The following is a 20976-nucleotide window of genomic DNA, read 5'->3' as shown; positions in this document are numbered from 1 at the left end:
GAAAGTCGTCTATTAAAAAAAAGATAATATAAAATTTAACTAGAATAAATGATTATTAATGATTTATATTTTGTGTCTAGTTTAAATGGTAAAATAAAGAGTTTATATATTTTGTGTTGTATTGAATGAAAATCAAACATGTTTTACTTTCTTGTTTGGTTTTGATACAAAGTACATTTGACACATATAGCACCTTCTTAATTTTTTTTTTCCGTCAAACTGCACCTTCTTAACTTATACATTGTTTTAGCTGTTTTCTTGTGCTTAATCTGTTTGTGTAGACTACATTGGTTAAACAGACCAGTCTACATCACCTAGATATGTTCGTGGCAGACTATTTATTTTTTAACTACTACCGAACGGCTCGTTAGGACTTTATTTTTTATTACAATTATAATATAATAACTAGAATAGAGCTCGTGCTAGGTTGATATTTTTATTATATTTTTCAAAATTTTAAATAAATATATTATATATATTGTTATAAGTTCTAAATTGCTAATCCGGTTAGCAGTCTACCTGTTTATGAGGTATCTATTGCTTTATCTATGTTGATTTGGTATAATTGATTATCACCTTGTTAATTCGGTGGATATATCAAGATTTTTTAACTTATTCTGTATATTCTTTTTATCTTGTTTAATTTGTTAATGTTGTGCAAATCATAAGAGATTTGTTTAGATGATTAGGTATAAGAAAATGATTTGGTTAGAAATTTGTTAAGATGTGCACATGTTTATAAGGAAATGATGTATGTATATTTATAATATTACAAATAATAACTTTAAGTTTTGGACTTTGGTATTTATTAAAATGATAAGGGCTTATTATGTAAATCTTACAAATAGAATGATATATTAGCAAATGTACTTTTGTTTTAATATTTACGAGATGTATACCCGTTTATAAGGAAATGATATATATTATATTTATAATATTACAAATTATAACTATAAGTTGTGGTATTTATTAAAATGGTAAAGTATTATTATGTAAACCTTACAAATAGAATGTTATATTAGCAAATGTACTTTCGTTTTAATAAGTATGAGATTAAAATACCACAAATTTAACAAATAAAACTATAGAGATATCTTTGAAGAGAATATCTCAAGAATTTAAAAATCTAAAATCGAATATCGAAATATCTAGAACTTTTTGACCATTGTACACTCCAATCTAAAATATATATTTTTTAATTATATTACGCTATTAGCAAATTTACTTTCGTTTTAATAAGTATGAGATTAAAATACCACAAATTTAACAAATAAAACTAATAGAGATATCTTAGAAGAGAATATCTCAAGAATTTAAAAATCTAAAATCTAAAATCGAATATCGAATATCTAGAACTCTTTGACCATTGTACACTCCAATCAAAAATAATTTTTAAACCCTTATAAAAAGGCTTATAAAAAATCTTATAAAACCTTATTAAAACTTTATAAAAATCTTATAAAAACATTATAAAAACCTTGTAAATGCATTATAAAAATCTTATATAAACCATATAAAAAAATTTATAAAAGCTTTATAAAAAACATCATAAAAACCTTATTAAAACCTTATAAAAAAGCTTTATTAAAAACCTTATTAAAACCTTATAAAATTCTTATAAAATCTTATAAAACCTTGTAAATGCCTTATAAAAATCCTATCAAAACCATATAAAAAAATTTATTAAAAGCTTAGAAAAAACTTTATAAAAACCTTATAAAAATCTTATGAAAGAATTGAATAAAACATTTTTATAAGGTATAAATTTCAGATTTTTTTGACGGAAAAATCTAATTTCGTAATTTTAGTGGGAAAAAAATGTTGAAAAAGTGTCACTAGAAAGTTTGGTAATAAATTTGCATATTCGTTATAAGAAACAAAAAAAATTTAAAAATTATTTTTTTTTGATTATTTCATTGTTAAGATTGTAATAATTTTTTTAAATAGTTTCCTTTAATAAGATTGCGATATTATATAATTTATTATTTTTGTATTTTTTAAAAAATATAATCAATCCTAATATAATCAAAAATTAAACAGACAATAGATTTTTGTGCTATAATCTACACAAACTTTTGAGGATTTTTAATTGGGAAAAATGCCTTTTAAATCACCAACATTCAAATTTAGGCCATTTTAATCCTCAACTTCTTAGCAGGCCATTTTAATCATAAACTTCTTGTTGACTTTTATTTTAAACATCATCTTTTGTTGATCGAGCCAAAATTACCATGACGTTAAATCGATTAACTGAGCTAGTAACAGACGTTTATGTGTCGTTAAACATCCTCTGTTAGTGAGAAACGACTTCGTTTGGCAAAAACTAAAACCCCCAAATCCATTAAAACCAAATCCCTAATTTCTCAAATCATCATCTTCTCCAAATCGATCCTCTTCTTCTCATTTTCTCTTCAATTCATCTGCCCCAAATGTCAAATGTGAGAAAGAGTAGCTATATTGAGATGTTGATAGAAACAAGTCGACGTGGATCACAGAGTGTTGAGAGTGTTGTCAGAGACGGACATGTAGCTCCACCACGAGGTGAATCACAGAGTATTGTCGGAGATAGAGTTGAAGCTCCACTACAAGGCGAATCACATATTGATGTCGGAGATAGAGTTCAGGCTGAACTGCAAGTCGTTTCGGAATCTGGTGGCAGAGATGGAGATCGAGCTCAACCTAAAGACATATTGGATTTTGGTGGCGGCGAAGATAGCGGTAGAGCTATTGTATGCGTATCAGAGTCGATTCCTGGACCTTCAAAACGGCGTTGTAAACGAAGAAAAATCAGAGTGGAAGAGGATGATGATTTAGAGCCTCACATGGATCTTCCTCTTGTTGTAGACAGTGAAGACGATTGTAGGGTGTATGGTGATAAAGATTGTGATGATGTTGATGATGCAGTAGGTGGTGAAGATGGTAACGAAGTGGACAATGGTTTAGCTATTGAGGAATATGCTAACATAAATATTGAAGAAGACTTCCCAGAGGCTGCTAGACTAGAAGATGCTGGTTCCGACGATGACAGTGGTGATGATATCTGGGACGAAGACAAGATTCCAGATCCTTTGTCATCTGATGACAAGGATGAGTTGGAAGACATAGACAGGGACGATGCAGCTCATACAAATAAAGACAGCTAAGATCCAGAGGGTTTGTTAGTATTGGAGAAAACTTACAACTCTCCTGAGGATTTCAAGCTCGCCGTTTTGAAGTACTCTTTAAAGACACGATATGACATTAAACTTTATAGGTCTCAAGCTCTGTTGGTTGGTGCAAAATGTTGTTATGTTGATGAAGATGGTGTTAAATGTCCATGGAGAGTATATTGTTCATATGAGAAGAGGAAACATAAGATGCAAATAAAGATTTATATCAATGAGCATATATGTGTGAGGTCAGGGTATTCAAAGATGTTGAAGCGGTCTGCTATTGCCTTTTTGTTTGAAGAAAGGTTGAGACTGAATCCGAAGCTTACATAAAATGATATGGTTGCTGAGATTAAAAGAGAATACAAGTTGAAGGTGAGTCCAGATCAGTGTGCAAAGGCGAATACCAAAGTTTTGCGTACAAGAAAGGCTAGCCATGAGTCCCAGTTTGCATGAATCTGGGATTACCAAGCAGAGGTTTTAAACCAAAACAAAGGCTCTGAGTTTGAGATCGAGACAGTACCAAGGCCAATCACTGGAAGCAAACAGAGGTTTTTTCGTTTATATATATGTTTTAAATCACAAAAGGATTCTTGGAAGGAAACTTGCAGACCAATCATTGGATTAGATGGAGCTTTTCTGAAATGGGATATAAAAGGGCACTTTTTAGCTGCAGTTGGAAGAGATGGAGATAATAGGATTGTTCCTATTGCTTGGGCAATTGTGGAGATTGAAAACGATGACAACTGGGAATGGTTTGTGAAGCATCTCTCTTCAAGTTTGGGTCTTCATACAATGAAAGACATAGCTATCATTTCAGATAAACAAAAGGTTAATTATGTTTTTTTATGCAAATTTACAACTTTCTTAGCTTATGATTCATTTAAAACTTTGTTATGTTCTCAGGGTCTAGTCAAAGCTATCCATGGGGTACTTCCACATGCTGAGCATCGACAGTGTGCAAAACACATCATGGATAACTGGAAAAGAGACAATCATGATCAAGAACTACAACGCATGTTTTGGAGGATAGCTCGAGCATACACCACAGGAGAGTTCACTGATCGCATGGAAGAGCTAAAGAAGTACAATATGCAAGCTTATACGTCTCTGCAAGTTACTAATCCCAAATCATGGTCCAGAGCTTTCTTTAGGATTGGTGCTTGTTGCAATGACAACCTCAACAATCTAAGTGAGTCTTTTAATAGGACTATTCGACAGGCTAGGAAAAAGCCATTGTTAGATTTGCTAGAAGACATCATGAGGCAATGCATGGTCAGAAATGCAAAGAGGTTTATCATTGCTGACAGACTGAAGACAAGATTCACAAAGAGAGCTCATGCTGAGAATGAAAAGATGATAGCTGGGTCTTTGCAGTGCATCAGATACATGGCGAGAAACAACTTGCACGAGATTGAGGTGAATGATGTTACCTACTTTGTCGATATGAATACAAATACTTGTGGTTGCAAGAAGTGGCAGATGGTTGGAATCCCTTGTATTCATGCTGCAAGTGTGATAATTGAAAAAAAGGAGAAGGTTGAAAACTATGTCAGTGACTATTACACAAAGATAAGGTGGCGAGAAACATACCGAGAAGGTATTAGACCTGTAAAAGGGATGCCATTGTGGCCAAGGTTGAATAGGCTGCTTGTCTTGCCACCACCATGGAGAAGAGGCAATCCTGGAAGGCCATCAAATTATGTTAGAAGGAAAGGTAAAAACGAATCTTCCTCTTCTTCAAATAACAAGATGTCAAGGGCTAGGAGAATTATGACATGCTCTAACTGCAAAGAAGAAGGGCACAATAAACAAGCTTGCAAAAATCCGACTATCGCGAGTTTACCAAAAAGACCGAGGATAAATCAAGAACCCCAAAGATAAGCATCACAGCCTCAAGGACAAGCATCACAACCACCATCACAACCCCAAGGAGCACAAGCATCACAACCCCAAAGACAAGCATCACAACAAGCATCACAACAAGCATCACAACCCCAAGGAAGAGCACACATAGGAAGATCACACATATCACAAGGAGCACACGGATCACAAGGAGCACACTCTGATCAAGGATCACAAGGACAAGGAATTGGGCGTTTTGCATCATAGTTTGAGAGTTCCTCCTAGCTTTGGGCAGTTGCACTTTTTTTTTTGGGTCTATATTGTCGTCTTTGGTTTGTCTTTGTTTTTTTTTAAAATCGTTTGAACCTAATGTATGGTTGGTTTGGTTAATGTTGTTTGTACTGAAAGGCATTGATCTATTTTGTCTTGTAACATTTTTGTTTCCATTAACACAACAACATTAGGTAATCAAAGTAGCATTTCATTACCAAGACACAAAACAAAGAGAAAAGGACACAAAACTAAGACAAAATACACTAATAACCAAGTACAAGCATCCTCTGTTTTTTTGTTTTACATAACATTAGGATCACAATGGCAATGACAATAAAACAAAAGCACATGAAGAACAACTTGATCATCAATTTCCATTTCTTAATTTCTCTTTTGTTCCACATTTCCTTTACCTTCAATCCTTCGATCATAGCTTTTAACTCTTCAATCTCTACTGCAACCTCAGATTTCGCATTGCTTAACTCGCTGTCAATGATGGATAATTTCGGCAAAGCATCTACAACCTCCTCATACACACCATCTTCGACCCATTTAAACAAATTGTCCTAGAAATGCAAACGATAATAATTATTAAAGAACCAGAAAACATAAAATTCAAAATTACTTACATCTCGTTTGGTTGGACATCGGAAGAAAGGTCTTCCTGGGTTTTGTTTTGTGGTCGACGTATAGATAACAACGTCTAACCCACAATGACACTTCGAAGGAAACCCGCAGTTTATATTTTGCCCACTCGATTGCCCAAAATTACATCTCATAACTAAAGGAGAAGATACAGGAAAAACGAGCTTGGTGATAAGGACGAGACACTGAGAAAATGAGAAGAGGATCGATTTGGAGAAGATGATGATTTGAGAAATTAGGGATTTGGTTTTAATGGATTTGGGGGTTTTAGTTTTTGCCAAATGAAGCCGTTTCTCACTAACAGAGGATGTTTAACGACACATAAACGTTTGTTACTAGCTCTGTTTGTTGATTTAACGTTATGATAATTTTGGCTCAGTCAACAAAAGATGATGTTTAAAATAAAAGTCAACAATAAGTTCATGATTAAAATGGCCTGCTAAAAAGTTGATGATTAAAATGGCCTAAATTTGAAAGTTGGTGTAACACTATATATATATGATATGATCTTTCTCCGGACACAAAAATCCTAAAAACCCTAATCGCAAATTATTTCAAATGGAAACACTCCCAGAGGAGATCTTGACGGAGATTTTAGCGAGGCTGCCTTTGAGAAACATCTATAGATTCAAATCGGTTAGCAAAACATCAAAAACGGTAATCGAATCTATGTATTTCCGCCGTCACTATGTGTCTCTGCACAAAAACTCAAAATCGTGGTCGCTAACGTGCTGCATAGCAAAAGAACTCATAAGTTTCTATAGATGCGAGATATGGGATCTTCTAGAGCCTCTAGCTTCTTTGATCCCACAGGCTCGTTTCTATTATTCCAATGGACTGGTTTTGATTTTAGGATCTTATCGTGGTCATGGTAGTAGCTACTTTGTGGGCAATCCAGTTTTACAAGAGTGGATCAAAATCCCTGCATCTCCAAATGATGATTCTTCTATTGATTATGGTTTGGTGACTCACGTGGATGAGGATGGAGTCGTTTTGAGCTTCAAAGTGCTTAGGTTAGATTCAATAAAAACGATGAGTCATAATCTCTCGTGCACGTTGAGTATGTTTCTTTATTCCTCTCAGACATGGCTATGGACTTCCAAGATAATTCACTGCGCTCACCGAATCACCGACCGTATTTATGTGACTGTGGATGGTATGATTTACTATTCCAATCTATATTGGCAACCTGGAGTAGTTGTAGCTCATGATTTATATTCCGAATCTGATTAGTTTCGGGTTATACCTCTCCCTGATCACAACGAAGATGGGAACACGAAAAGAGTCTTGACTACTACATCTGGAAGTTTTTTCATGTGTATGAGAACATCATTATCTCAAAAGGAAGAAACCGTTTTAAAGGTTTGGAGGTTGAACAATAATGATGACTCTTGGCAGCTTTTGTCCAAAACCAACCAGACAAGCTAAACAGAGGCTAAAGTTGAAATATTTAGCTTGAATAAGCTTCTGTCTAGGATTTAGAGAACTTGTATAGGTTTGTTTCGACGAACTCAAAACACAACAGAACCAAAACAGAGCACACAAACAAATGTTTACCCAGTTCACTTCCGTTAACGAGGAAGCTACGTTTGGGCCGGGAACTGACTCCTGGAATCCACTAATCACAGAATTTACCACAAAGAGATCTCTCACCTACTGAACCCCTTACAAGCTCACTCGATTCAATCTCTCTATTCTCTCTTTGTTTTCCCAAGAACATAAGCACAAGTTTACTCTTTGTTTAGGTTCTCTCTCCTTAACCTTATCTCTCTCTCACTGCATACACTTCTTTAAATAGATGCTTGCTCAATAACCCTAGTTCCCCTTCTAGCCGCTTCTACAAGGTGCCTCTTCCTTGGCGTTATTGTAGTGACATCACTCGATCTCTTTGCAGGGAGCAAATAAGACGAAATCCTCTTTTGCTTTTGCTTTTACAGGCTCGGCGGCAAAATCGGATGGTTGCAGCTTGTGGTCCTGAACGTGAGTCATCACTTGAGCTGGCACTACTTGTCCTCCAAGCTTCTTTTGAATTTTGTCTCATTCTTTGTTCACTAATTCCTAACAAAACTCCACCTACTAAACCAAGAACAACAATAAGAAAACATGTCAAGTGTACTTACCTTTAATGAGAGAGGGATTCGGATTGATTAGTCTTTTGGATTCCATTCTCGGTTCCTGAGTAGGATTACTCAGTCTGTACACGTAGCAAGTTCAATGCTGCTTGAAACTTGCTAACGGGCACAACCTTGGTAAAGATATCTGCAGGATTTACATCCGTGGATATCTTTGTCACTTCCACAACTCCATCTGTGATGCAATCTCAGATCTTGTGGAACTTGATGTCAATGTGCTTCGTCCTTTCATGGTGCACATTATTCTTTGAAAGAGCTACGACGCCTTGAGAGTCACAGAAAATCTCAACAGCCTTCTGATCATAGCCAAAATCCTTCAATAAACCTTTAAGCCATAATGCCTCTCTTACTGCTTCACTCAGAGACATGTACTCGGCTTCAGTGGAGGACATAGCCATCACTTTCTGTAAACGCGACCTCCAACTGATAGTATTGCCACCAAGGGTGAAGACCATGCCACCAGTAGATCTTCTTCTATCGACATCTCCTGCGTGATCAGAGTCACAATAACCTCTAATGAGGAAATCAGACCCTTTCCGGTAGCACAACTTCATCTTTTGTATTCCCCTGATGTATCGTAACACCCACTTGACTCCCAACCAGTGTTCTTTGATCGGTTTACTCATAAATATGCTAATGACACCAACAGGATAAGCCAAATCTGGCCTTGTTCCGATCATAGCATACATAATGCTCCCAACGACATTAGAGTATGGAACTGTCTTCATGTATTCCTTGTCTTTGAGCAGTTGCTCTTCCGTAGGAGCCTGCATCTTTAGATGAACTCCAAGTGGAGTGTCTTGCTTCTTTGCTTGACTCATCTTGTACATTTCCAACACTTTTTCCAGATAACCTTCTTGGGAGAGCTTCAAAGTTCCTCTTTCTCGGTCTCTTAGGATCTCCATACCAACTATCTTCTTCGCTGCTCCCAAATCCTTCATCTCAAATCTTTCACTGAGTTTCTGTTTCAAACTTGAAATCACACTCATGTCTTTCGCTGCCACCAACATGTCATCGACATAGATGAGCAAATAGATTTTAGAACCATCCTCAAGAGTCTTGATGTAAGGGCAGGTGTCTCTAGCACTCTTCTCAAAACCATCTCAGTCATGAAACTGTCGAATTTTTGGTTCCACTTTCTTGGTGACTGTTTCAGGCCGTATAGTGACTTGTTGGGTAAGCACACTGGTCCTGGCTGGAACTGACTCTCAAAACCTTCAGGGATCTCCATATAAATCTTTTCGTCTAACTCACCGTGGAGAAATGCATTCTTGACGTCTAACTGTTCCAGTTCATAATCTTCTTCTACAACAATGGCTAACAAGATCCTTATCGATACGTGTTTCACCACTGGTGCGAAGACCTCCATGTAATCAACACCTTCTCTTTGTGAATACCCTTTAGCAACAAGTCTGGCCTTGAATCTCGGTTTCTCAACTTCAGTAATCCCAGGCTTACGCGTGAAAATCCACTTGCAATCGATGATCCTTTGTCCTTTAGGCGGTATGACTGCAGTCCATGTGTGATTCTTAAGAAGAGAATCCATTTCTTCGAGCATTCCACCTCTCCATAATTCCCAATCAGCATCTCTTAATGCAGCTTGATAGGTTGCAGGTTCTGTTTTGTCTCCATCGAATGTGGTGACCAGAGCCTCCCCATCAAATTCATCTTCATCATTTGTTTCTTCTCCGAAGTAGCCTTCCACATCAAATCTCCTCGGAGCAGTGATGTGTCTCCTTACTCTGTCGCGGACCAAATGATAACTCTCAGGTGAATCATGTGTAGGATCTTCAGGGACTGCGTTCTCCTCCGTTTGGTGACCGTCTTGAACAGGTGAATGATCTCCCAGGGATTCTGTTTCTTCCAGGAGATCTCCACCCAAGCGTGTATCACCAGTTTCTTCAAGGTCAATGTCCAGAGAACTGCTTGATGCTTCTTCTTCAGAGTTTTGATTTCCCTGCATCAGATCCTTGTAGACTGCATTCTCTTGAAACAACACCTTTCTACTTACTGAAACTTTCTTTTCTTCTAGTAACCATACCTTGTAACCTTTCACTCCTTCTGGATAGCCTAGAAACACACTTTTCTTGGCTCTAGGAACTAATTTTCCTTCATCCGCATGAACAAAAGCAACACATCCGAATCTCTTTAAGTAACTGTAAACTGTAGATTTACCTGTCCATTTCTTGTCAGGAATCTTGAAGTTTAACGCAGATGAGGGTGTTTTGTTGATCAAGATGACAGCTGTGTTAGTAGCTTCAACCCAAAATCTCTTAGGCATTCTAGAATCACTCAACATGCTTCTTACTTTCTCCATGATCGTTCGATTCATTCTTTCTGCAACACCTTTCTGCTGGGGCGTGTATGCACACGTTCTGTGTCTTGCGATGCCTCTCTCTTTGCAGAAATCATTGAACAGGTGATTGCAGAATTCTAGACCATTGTCGGTCCTCAATATCTTGATCTTCCTCTCTGCTTGATTCTCCACCAAAGTGCTCCATTCGACAAACTTTTCAAATGCCTCTTCCTTGTGCTTTAGGAAGTAAACCCATGTCTTTCTCGAGTAGTCATCGATGAATGAAATGAAGTACTGACATTTTCCTAAAGACATTGGCACTGATGGAGCTCCCCATAAATCCGAATGCACATAGTCGAGCTTGTCTTTGGTACCGTGAGTAGCTAAGACAAAGCTGACTCTCTTTGCTTTTCCATAAATACAGTCTTCACACAAATTTAGAGTTGTGATCCTTTTCTTGTCCAGAAAACCCCTCTTTGCTAAGATTTCCATGTTTTTCTGACTTATGTGGCCCAATATCCAGTGCCATAAGACTGTATCGTCAGGTGATCTCTCAACTGCGAGAGACTGACCAGTTTCGGGTCTACCTTGAAGAAGATAAAGCTTCTCATGTCTCTTTCCTACCAGATTGGTACGATCTTCTTCTTTTATCTTTAAGATCCCGTTCTTGGACTCAAAACTGCATCCTTGCTCTTCCACTTAGATAACATGTTTCTGTCCATATCAGGAATGTATCTCACATGTGTGAGCAATACTGTTGATCCATCTTCATTTCTGATCCTGATATTGCCGATACCTCTGACCTTTGATGTAGTTTTGTTTCCCATCCTCACTGACCCTCCATCATCTTCACTTATTTCTTCAAACCAGTCTCTCTTGTGAGTCATGTGGTAGCTGCATCCTGTATCCATGATCCACTCATTCTCCAAATTTACTTCTGTAGAATAAAGTGCTTCAGACACATAGAGCCCTGCACCATCAGCTGAGTTTCCCTTTACCATCGCAGCTTCTCCTTTGCTGCCATTTCCCTGATCCTTTTTGTTTCCTTGCGACTTGCCTTTGTTTGGACATGCGTTTTTGAAATGTCCTTCTTCACCACAAGTCTAACAACCTTTTCTACTCTTAGACTTGGATCGAGACCTATTCTTGTTTCCTTTCTCCTTCTGCTCAGACCTTCCTCTGTTCTCAGTTTTGTCCTTTGCATACAATACTTCAGCTTGACCTTTGATACTCTTCTTATTTGACCCAAACTCTAACTCCTTAGAGTATATAGCAGCTAGGACCTCATCTAGAGTTAACCTAGTTCTTCCAGTACTATACTTCAGGGTGTCTCTTAACTGATCAAACTGCCTAGGAAGCGACATAAGCAACAATATCGCATGATCCTCATTTGATACTATTACTCCGGTATTCTCTAGGTCAGCTATAAGATGAAGGAACTCGTCGATATTACCTTCAACATACATGTTTTCGTTCATTTTGAAACCGTAGAGCTTCTGCTTCAGATAGATGCGGTTATGAAGAGCTTTAGACATGTACAAGTTGTCTAGAGCTTTGATCATAGAAGCTGCAGTCTTCTCTTTCTTGATCTTCCTCAGTACTTGTTCTGAAACGCTTAACACTATGGTGTTCCTCACCTTTCTTCTTTTCTCTTCTAGAAGCTCGACTATCTCCTTTTCCTTGGTTCCACCTTCGTCACCCTTAGACTCCTCTGGATCTGAGACTGAAACTTGTGTTTCCGAGAGAGCCACCGTTAAACCCAAAATATCCAAGTGAGCCATCAGCTTCTCCTTCCACAACGTGTAGTCTCCTCGTCCATCAAACTTCTCCACTTCGATCCTTGCCGACGACATGGTTCCTCTGCTTGAGCGGACTTTACAGAACCACCAAACAACGCAACCAACGCTCTGATACCAATTTGACAAGCTAAACAGAGGCTAAAGTTGAAGTCTTTAGGTTGAATAAGCTTCTGTTTAGGATTTAGAGAACTTGTCTAGGTTTGTTTCGACGAACTCAAAACGCAACAGAACCAAAACAGAACAAACGAAACATAGCACACAAACAAATGTTTACCCAGTTCACTTCCGTTAACGAGGAAGCTACGTCTTGGCCGGGAACTGACTCCCGGAATCCACTAATCACAGAGTTTACCACAAAGAGATCTCTCACCCACTGAACCCCTTACAAGCTCACTCGATTCAATCTCTCTATTCTCTCTCTGTTTCCCCAAGAATATAAAGCACAAGTTTACTCTTTGTTTATGTTCTCTCTCCTTAACCTTATCTCTCTCTCACTACATACACTTCTTTAAATAGATGCTTGCTCAATAGCCCTAGTTCCCCTTCTAGCCGCTTCTACAAGGTGCCTCTTCCTTGGCGTTATTGTAGTGACATCACTCGGTCTCTTTGCAGGGAGCAAATAAAACGAAATCCTCTTTTGCTTTTTCTTTTACATGCTTGGCGGCAAAATCGCATGGTTGCAGCTTGTGGTCCTGAACGTGAGTCATCACTTGAGCTGGCACTACTTGTCCTCCAAGCTTCTTTTGAATTTTGTCTCATTCTTTGTTCACTAATTCCTAACACAACCTCCCAATGTTTATAGGTGATGATTATGTACCTACGGCAATTCATCCTTTTGACAGTAAAACTGCAAGTACCTACGGCAGTTCATGTAACTTGCGGACAATGAAGAATTCAATCCTCGGAGATAAATAAAATCATCTCATGAACAAATTCGCCAGAGTTTCAGTCAGTTTATTAGAACTCATGCTCCCACGGTGGATGGAACCGATGCCTCATCCTCCCCAAATTGAGATGATCGATACAACTTCACTACTTTTTGACCATAGTTTACTCGGAAAGAGGTATAGACTCACATGATTTTGACTCGATGATTTCATCAGAATGGTTTTTTTTTAAAAAAATTTGTGTTTTGTGTATCTTTCTAGTTATTTTTATGTAAGAACCACAAAAAAAAAATAAAAAAGAAGCAGTTTACATCAAACATTACTGATCAGTGCGTTGAAGAAGTCGTTACATAAACATCTATACTATTAAAAGGTAAGCATTTTTAATAAGTAGACATTGAATTAGAGATTATTACATGTAATGCCATGAAAACGGGTGGATCTCGGATTGACCCGGAATATTTTTATTCGGATCGAGTATAATATGATTAAGCAGATCAGCTATAAATGTGTATCCAAAAAGATTTTTTTTTTTTAAAAACCGAAATTTAATTCTACATGCCATATAAATAGAACCGATAATTATGCAATATCTTTGGAAGCTGTTTAAAGGTTATGTCCGTACTAATCAAAGAATTAAAATCGCAATTATATATAGAAACATATTTGATTTGATTTTATATTGTGAAATATTTACGGAAACAAAAAAATCAATTTAATATAATTAAATAAAAACAAATAATCATTTAGTTTAGATTTTGCAATATTTCCTTAACGAAATTTAAGTAATTAATTATGATTAGCATAGATGGAAAGAATTAAAAATCAAAATTTTATATATGTAAACATATTTAATTTGATTATATTTTAAAAGATATAGAAAAAGTGTTTGTAAAATCCCACATCGGCTTAATATATTGGAATATGGTTCAACATCACTATACATAGGACTTATATTCTTTTCAATTAGGAAGGATTTATCAAGTGTCCAAATTTAAAAGTTAATCCAGCTTTTTATTTGAGTATATATAAAAACTTTTCAAAACTTCAAAATATTATAATTTTTTTTTAAAAGTCTCACATATTATAAATATTGAAACTTTTAAAAGGTACACATATTATAAATATTTTAATTTTATAGAATGTTTAAATTATCAAAATTTTAAAATATTCTAATATTTAAACTCTATTAAAAATAATATTAATATTTGAACTCTATAAAATTTTAAAATATATAAAAAGTTAGAATTAAACCGTAATATATTAAACTACATATAGACTTGGTTTTACACAATTTTTAGTTCCAATCGTCTTAAAATACCAATGTCTAATTGCGAGGTTTTGGAAGTTGTTTAAAGTTGTTCCATAATAACAATTAACAAACAACTAAATTGTAAATTGTATATATTTAAACTTATTTAATTTGGTTTTATCGGTCTGAAAATAAAAATAGTTTCATTTCTGTCTTATTTTAACTCCGTAACGAGAACAAAAGAAGACTGGAAAAAAACAAGAGGGAACCAAAAATTCCCAAAAAATGAAAACTAACCACCAAGTAAAAAAAATTATACTCCTTAGAAATTTTGAAAAGCCAAAGAAATACTAATCTCTATAATCCATTGAAAATTAAAAGTCATAGTCCTAATAAATTAGAAGTATATATAGATCATTAATCATTCATAGAGCATACATGGACCAAACATATACTATGAAGTATGAGCGGGCTAATTGAATAATAGAAAATTAAATTAAACAAAGTTGAATTTTCAAGAAGAGGTTCATTTATTTTAAACTATAGCATACATGGATCATTTATACTTCAAATACTTAATGGAAATTCCGGATTCATGTTGAAAAATATTATTTTCTTTTTAATTAGACAATCAATTAGACACACATAACAGGAAAAAAGTGAAAACAAAACTACCATTGATTTTAGAAATGTTAGGTAGAGTCCCACATCAGATTATATATAAAAAAAGAATTACATCTTTTGTCCAATAAATAACAGTTTCATGTTAGCATGAAAAATTGGGTTCCAAAGATTTGTGATCCGGTTTAACTGGCTCACCGGTTTAACCATGGTTTTTTTATTTTAGCCATTTTTCCAGTTTTTGCCATGTTTTACGTTTATCACCAGACTGGAACACCAACCAGGTCGCGGTCGGGTCTGGGTTTAAAAACATTGTTTGAGAGAATATATATAAGATGAGACGGATTAGTAATATATTTGAAAATTATCATTGACATATTTATGTTAAATATTTGTATATACATTTTTGGAGACATTTATAAAATAAATCTTTAAGTTGGCACTTATTTACAGACATGCCATTGACATTAAATAATTAGTTTAATAAACAAATTAATTCTACTTATATTTCATTTTTTTTATAGAAGCTAATTGTTTTAAAAGGTAATAAACATAATTGTAAATATATACAGATTTTTTTCCTTATTTTATAAGGAGGTGAGTGAAGAGATATTGTTCTTTAAAATTTTGAAAAACTGATTTGATAAAAAATGATTTTTAGCCTCACATACTATATTTTACTTTCACGGATTTCGTATGATGAGTTTTTGCGGATTAAAAATCTTTGAACATGTTGTGTGATCCGCCTAGCATGGCGGGTTTGAACTGTAAAACCAACACTAAAACTATTAGTTTATTTTATATACTATAGATTTGTAGTCATAGTTTAGAAAATTAACTTATAAATTATTTAGTATATGAACTACAAAATATTACACATACTACAACACATTCTTAATATTCCAAAAAAAAAATTGTATACACATAAAAATATACACTAACATACCATATAGGCATATAGCTCTGCTTAATTATAGAAAACAAAACTAAGTGTTTTAAAATTTTATATTCTATCTAATATAAACTGTATAATACGTAAGAAAAATAAAAAACATTCTAAACAAAATTATAAATTAATTAGATAAAATTTAATTAATTGGGAATTTGAAAATTAAAAATATTATTTAAAATACATTAATTTATAATCTAGTCCCGCGGTGTACCTCGGGTGAAAACCTAGTTTGGACAAGAAAATGGGTACGAAACGAGAACTGGTAATTCGGAAAATAGAAAAAAGTTATCTAAACTATTATGGTAAAATACGATAAGAGAATTTTGGGTGACTAGATGAAATCAAATAATTTGGATAGTTAGTTCATCAAATTGCTTATTAGGGTTCGGACTCGCACGTATGTAGACTCGCACGTATGTGTGGAGTTGATTTCAAAAATTATGTTTGCTATCATATTTATAATAGATTAAGTATGTATGGGGGACAAATTTGACCCACTTGAAAATTTACATCACCCGGTTTGGGAAGTTTTTATTTTCTTACGATTTTCTCCTATTTGACAGTTCACGGGTTTAATAAAAAATTTACCTGTCAAAAAGCTGATTTACATTTGATCCGGGTCTATTGCCATATTATAAAAAATTCAAATTATAAAAAAATTTGTTTAAGAAAACATGACAAAAAATAAAGATAACGAGATGAGATCATAAAATTAGATCAAAATCTTAATTTCAACTTTAAAATATCTAATATTGCATATGATAAACCACATTTCTCTAACTATTTTTTTGTCTCAAAATAAACATACCACATTTTTTAATATAGGTGTCATTATAAATAACAAAAACAAATATGATAAAAAAAGTTTCTAACCCGAATTAAAAACAAATCAAATAATGTTCTAAAAAAAACGTTTATAAACATAACCCCATACATACGTAATATATTATAAACATCATAGGAAACTTAATTTTTGATATCAACCACGCACGTCCGAATCTACTTCAGCTACTAAAACTCAAACTTTTAACTGATTGTTAAGGAATGCTTATAATTAAAAATAAATCAAACACATTAATAATGCTAAAATCGATTCTAAGTTAAGTATTTTTAGAATCGTTTAGGATCGTATATGTGTCGCTCTGTCATTGGTTGGAGAAATTAACAAAACCAAAAAAAAAAATTCGACCAAAGATTTTCGTTTCTTTCGAGCCGATCCTCCTCCTCTGTGATTTTTGTCTCAAGTCTCAATCCGTCGAATTGAGAGAACAGATGTGTCGGAAATTGGTTTCTAATCCGCCGTTATCACCATCCAAGCGATGCCGGTGACAACTTCGGCCTGATTCCTCAACCACAAACACCAATCGGGAAGTTAAAGAAATCGATGAGTTTGGTTCAAGGACGCTCCAATCTTGTCCCCATGGTACGCATATCTCTGATTTGAAGTGTAGATCTTTACTATCTTCTGAATTGAGAGTAGAAATTAGAAATTTAGGGTTTACTGATTTGGGAATTGACTAGTAAAATTAGGGTTCTTTCGATTGGGTATTTATTTTAGCAAGATTAGTGTTTACGACTGTCGATTGGGTCTTTGTTTTTTGCTGTAAATTTGTTTAATTAATATTGGGTCCTTGTCGTTTGGGTCTTTCGATTGGGTGTTTGATTTTAGCAAGTTCAGGATGTGAGTTTCATCTCTTCCTCTACTTATTCTTCGATTACTTTGTTTGAAATTAATATCGAGTTTTCATGTTCTATGGTTGGAGCTCGGCCTACTGCTGAAACTTCCCTCTGCATTTATCACTCAGATTGCCCAATTTATTCAGGTCGTTTCAAAGACTTTAAGTTTCTTTTCTGCTATGTTTTTTTGTTGTTAAGTTCTATTCTGTTTTTGTAAGGGTTGTAATCGTTACATTGTGTGTATATGTGAAGCTATGGAGACGAATTTACTCATAAGCGACATTAGAATCTTCTCTCCTTGCAGAAAAATGGAAACTTGTTCTTGCTGGACTTGCATTTCAGGTTCTATAGCTCCCCCCTTCCCTTCCTTCATCCACCTAATTTTATGGCTTATAATTTTGTTTTGGGTTTCTCTCTGACCTCGGAAAATGTCATCATCCACAGCTCTGTGTTCAGATTATAGTCTTGCAATGTTGTTTTAGCTTTGTTGGTGATATGATTAAATCTCTAAGTAATTTGCTTAAATGTTGGAGCTTTAAGACTAGTTCAGTATGTAAATCTTGTTTACATTGTTTTGTTTCGTTTGGTCCCTCTCAAATCAGTACATTCATGGACTGGCTGCTCATGGAATTCAATACTTACACCGATCTGGTCCAAGGCTTCAAGATGCTGGTTTCTTTATTCTTCCGGTTATTATGCTTGCGTTGACTTTTTTCTTATCAATTTTTGTTCTGTATCATAGCTCTCTCTCTCATTTGTTTGGTAAATGATATCTACTCTCTCTCATTTGTTTGGTAAATGATATCTGTATCAATTTTTGTTCTGTACCAAATTATACTTGACATATTATACTTTTCAAAATAATTTTTTAAAAAATTTAAGAACCCAAAATTAGAATCTACCATTGAACTATACCATTTTACAGTTTTTTTTGAAAAATTTTTAACTTCATTATTTCTAATTATTGTAATTAAAAACATACTTAAAATCTTTTTTTAACACTCCACCGTGAACTTGCTCTACAAACCAAATAGCGACCAGTGTTTTCTTGATTAAAACTGACGGTCTAAAATAAAATCAACTAGCCTAGTAAACCGATGGTTATATAACGTTACGGTGTCCGGTTAAGCGTAACCGGCTCTTTGAATTAGGAATCCAATCTTCTCGTCGTCTCCATTATCTCTACACCGTTGGTATTAGGGTTTTGACTGAATTCTCCGCCGGAGACAGCCCAGATCTGAAATCTAAAAAATTCGAACCTATCTTACGATTTCTAAACCAAAAACTGAGTTCAATACTGATATGCAGATCACATGTCATCTCCCGATTTCGATTCCTTCGATCAATCCAGTTTTATCGCTATCCTCAAATCCTCGCCGCGTTTTCAATCTCACTTCAATTCAGAACGCAAAACACGGTTTCAAGATATCACATAAATCTCAGACTGGTTTCAGCAACCCTGTTTTGGTTTTGGCTGCAATGAGAAGCGAAGATGGTGTTGAAGTCGTCGTCGACGATGCGTTTTATATGAAAAAGTCTGTGGAGCTAGCAAAGAGAGCAATTGGGTGTACTAGTCCTAATCCCATGGTAGGTTGTGTCATTGTCAAAGATGGAGATGTTGTTGGTGAAGGGTTTCATCCCAAAGCTGGTCAGCCTCATGCTGAGGTATAAACAATGTCGTTTGATTTCAACAATAAAGGTTCAATTTTTCTTGATGGGTTTATGCAAAATGAGGAAACTTTAGTTTAGTTTTCATGATTGTGGAATTTTGAGTTTGATTCATGGCATTGTTGGTTAGGTGTTTGCTCTTAGAGATGCTGGAGACTTAGCTGAGAATGCTACTGCTTATGTTAGTTTGGAACCATGTAATCATTACGGAAGAACACCGCCCTGTACAGAAGCTTTGATTAAGGCTAAGGTGAAAAGAGTTGTGATTGGGATGGTTGATCCCAATCCAATCGTGTTTTCGTCTGGTATCAGTCGTTTGAAAGATGCTGGTATTGATGTCACTGTGGGTGTTGAAGAAGAGTTATGCATGAAGATGAATGAAGGATTCATCCATCGAATGTTAACAGGAAAGCCTTTTCTTGCCCTCAGGTAAAAGTTCGTTGCTTCTCTCTTGAGTGTGGAGACAAAACGGGAGTCAATAGATTTATTTTGTAAGTTTTGGAAATCTTTGCAGGTATTCTATATCTGTCAATGGTTGTTTTGTGGACAAGATTGGGGAAGGGGCTACGGATACTGGTGGGTACTACTCAAAGCTATTACAGGAATATGACGCCATAATACTTTCGTCCTCGTTTTCTGATGAGCTCCCAAGCATTTCCTCGCAAGAAGATACTAAAAATGCTTCGATCCAACCTATTCAAATCGTAGTAGCTAGCAATGTACTACAGTCTCCTATCCTTGCTTCTTCCAGCACAGTGGAAGAATCGGGTCCAAAAGTGGTTCTGTTCACCAAAAAGGAATTGGTTGCAGAATCTGTAACCAACAGTAGCGGGGTTGAAACCGTGGTATTGGAAAAGATAAACTTGGATTCCATTTTAGATTATTGTTATCATCGTGGACTATGCAGTGTGTTGTTGGATTTGAGGGGGAACATCAAAGACCTTGAAGTCCTTCTGAGAGATGGATTCGAGCAGAAACTGTTGCAGAAAGTAGTGATTGAGGTTTTACCGGAATGGAGCACAAAAGATGAGAGACAGATCGCGTCAATGGAGTGGTTAGAATCGAAACATGTTAAAGATTTGCAGTCTAAGCAATTAGGTAGAAGCGTTTTGCTAGAGGGCTATTTTTGATGTTTTGATGTATGATGTCATGCATGATACTTTTTCAAAAGCATTGTATTATTATTAAGGGTTTACAGATAATATTAATGGACTAATAAAAGACTTTTGTAGAAATTTTAAATTTTGAAAATAAGAAAATATTTTCACATGTTGAGAATGTGATTCGACCTTCTTTATATGGCCTACACATAATGGGTATCCTAAGATCTAGTGTGGTTTCGTAATTGGATAATTGGAACTCATGAATAACATGTCAACTACACAACAATGTATTGAAAATCGATTGTTGTCAACTGCAACAAATTTGACAAATCTTCTAGATTTTTGTGGGAATATGAACTAATGGACAAGAAATAAGTACTAATCAAAGCATATTTGATTTGGATTTTTGTTGAAGAAATAGAAAAGCAAAACCAATATATGTAGAGATGATTGAAAGAAAGGAAAAAAAAAAACTAAACCAAACAATTTAAAACTACAACAATCCTAGTTTCAAATTCAAGATTTACAATTTTAGAGTTTTTTGTTTTCTTCTTATTAGCATAAATTTAAGAACATTACGCTGTAGATTGTTTTAAATGAGTTTACCTTTTACCACTATTCAAAAAACTGAAATATGTATATATGTCATAGTTTGTATCCGACATAAAACATCTAAT

At 35.0% G+C, this 20976-nt stretch overlaps 2 protein-coding genes, 1 long non-coding RNA gene and 2 pseudogenes across 4 annotated transcripts; 4 read left to right on the top strand and 1 right to left on the bottom strand.

The window, feature by feature from the left end:
* Positions 1–2546: 2546 nt before the first annotated feature.
* On the top strand, positions 2547–5033 carry LOC104727881 (uncharacterized). The gene is made up of 2 exons (XM_087472351.1): positions 2547–3980; positions 4056–5033. Exons 1-2 carry the CDS (start codon positions 3945–3947, stop codon positions 5031–5033), a joined length of 1014 nt encoding a protein of 337 aa, XP_087328477.1. The 5' UTR covers positions 2547–3944.
* A 497-nt stretch (positions 5034–5530) lies between these two features.
* LOC147933844 (uncharacterized protein At1g43920, Chloroplastic pseudogene) lies at positions 5531–6046 on the bottom strand (annotated as a pseudogene).
* Positions 6047–6424: 378 nt separating this feature from the next.
* On the top strand, positions 6425–13219 carry LOC147933843 (F-box protein At3g26010 pseudogene; annotated as a pseudogene).
* A 4106-nt stretch (positions 13220–17325) lies between these two features.
* Positions 17326–18374, top strand: LOC147933842 (uncharacterized). Its single transcript, XR_015570481.1, has 2 exons — positions 17326–17870; positions 18131–18374. It is a non-coding gene; the product is annotated as an uncharacterized LOC147933842 (long non-coding RNA).
* A 292-nt stretch (positions 18375–18666) lies between these two features.
* On the top strand, positions 18667–20431 carry LOC104722967 (riboflavin biosynthesis protein PYRD, chloroplastic). 2 transcript variants are annotated; one of them, XM_010441236.2, is made up of 3 exons: positions 18667–19193; positions 19327–19625; positions 19711–20431. In XM_010441236.2, exons 1-3 carry the CDS (start codon positions 18831–18833, stop codon positions 20324–20326), a joined length of 1278 nt encoding a protein of 425 aa, XP_010439538.2. In that variant the 5' UTR covers positions 18667–18830; the 3' UTR covers positions 20327–20431. The 2 variants fall into 2 exon arrangements, with proteins under 2 accessions (XP_010439538.2, XP_087327030.1); XM_087470904.1 differs by having other exon boundaries at positions 18693–19193; positions 19748–20431.
* The last annotated feature ends 545 nt before the right edge of the window (positions 20432–20976 follow it).

This window comes from Camelina sativa, chromosome 11 (genome assembly GCF_030686135.1).
Source record: "Camelina sativa cultivar CO46 ecotype springtype chromosome 11, ASM3068613v1".
NCBI lineage: Eukaryota > Viridiplantae > Streptophyta > Magnoliopsida > Brassicales > Brassicaceae > Camelina > Camelina sativa.
Note: the sequence above shows the minus strand (reverse complement) of the source record. Positions and strands in the feature narration are given on the sequence as shown.

Bases quoted from the DNA above. Each gene is read 5' to 3' on its own strand.
- LOC104727881 (XM_087472351.1), top strand. From the start codon at position 3,945: ATGAAAGACATAGCTATCATTTCAGATAAACAAAAG. The intron at 3,981-4,055 runs GTTAATTATGTT...TTATGTTCTCAG, and splicing joins TCATTTCAGATAAACAAAAG to GGTCTAGTCAAAGCTATCCA.
- LOC104722967 (XM_010441236.2), top strand. From the start codon at position 18,831: ATGCAGATCACATGTCATCTCCCGATTTCGATTCCTTCGATCAATCCA. The intron at 19,194-19,326 runs GTATAAACAATG...ATTGTTGGTTAG, and splicing joins CTGGTCAGCCTCATGCTGAG to GTGTTTGCTCTTAGAGATGC. The intron at 19,626-19,710 runs GTAAAAGTTCGT...AAATCTTTGCAG, and splicing joins AAGCCTTTTCTTGCCCTCAG to GTATTCTATATCTGTCAATG.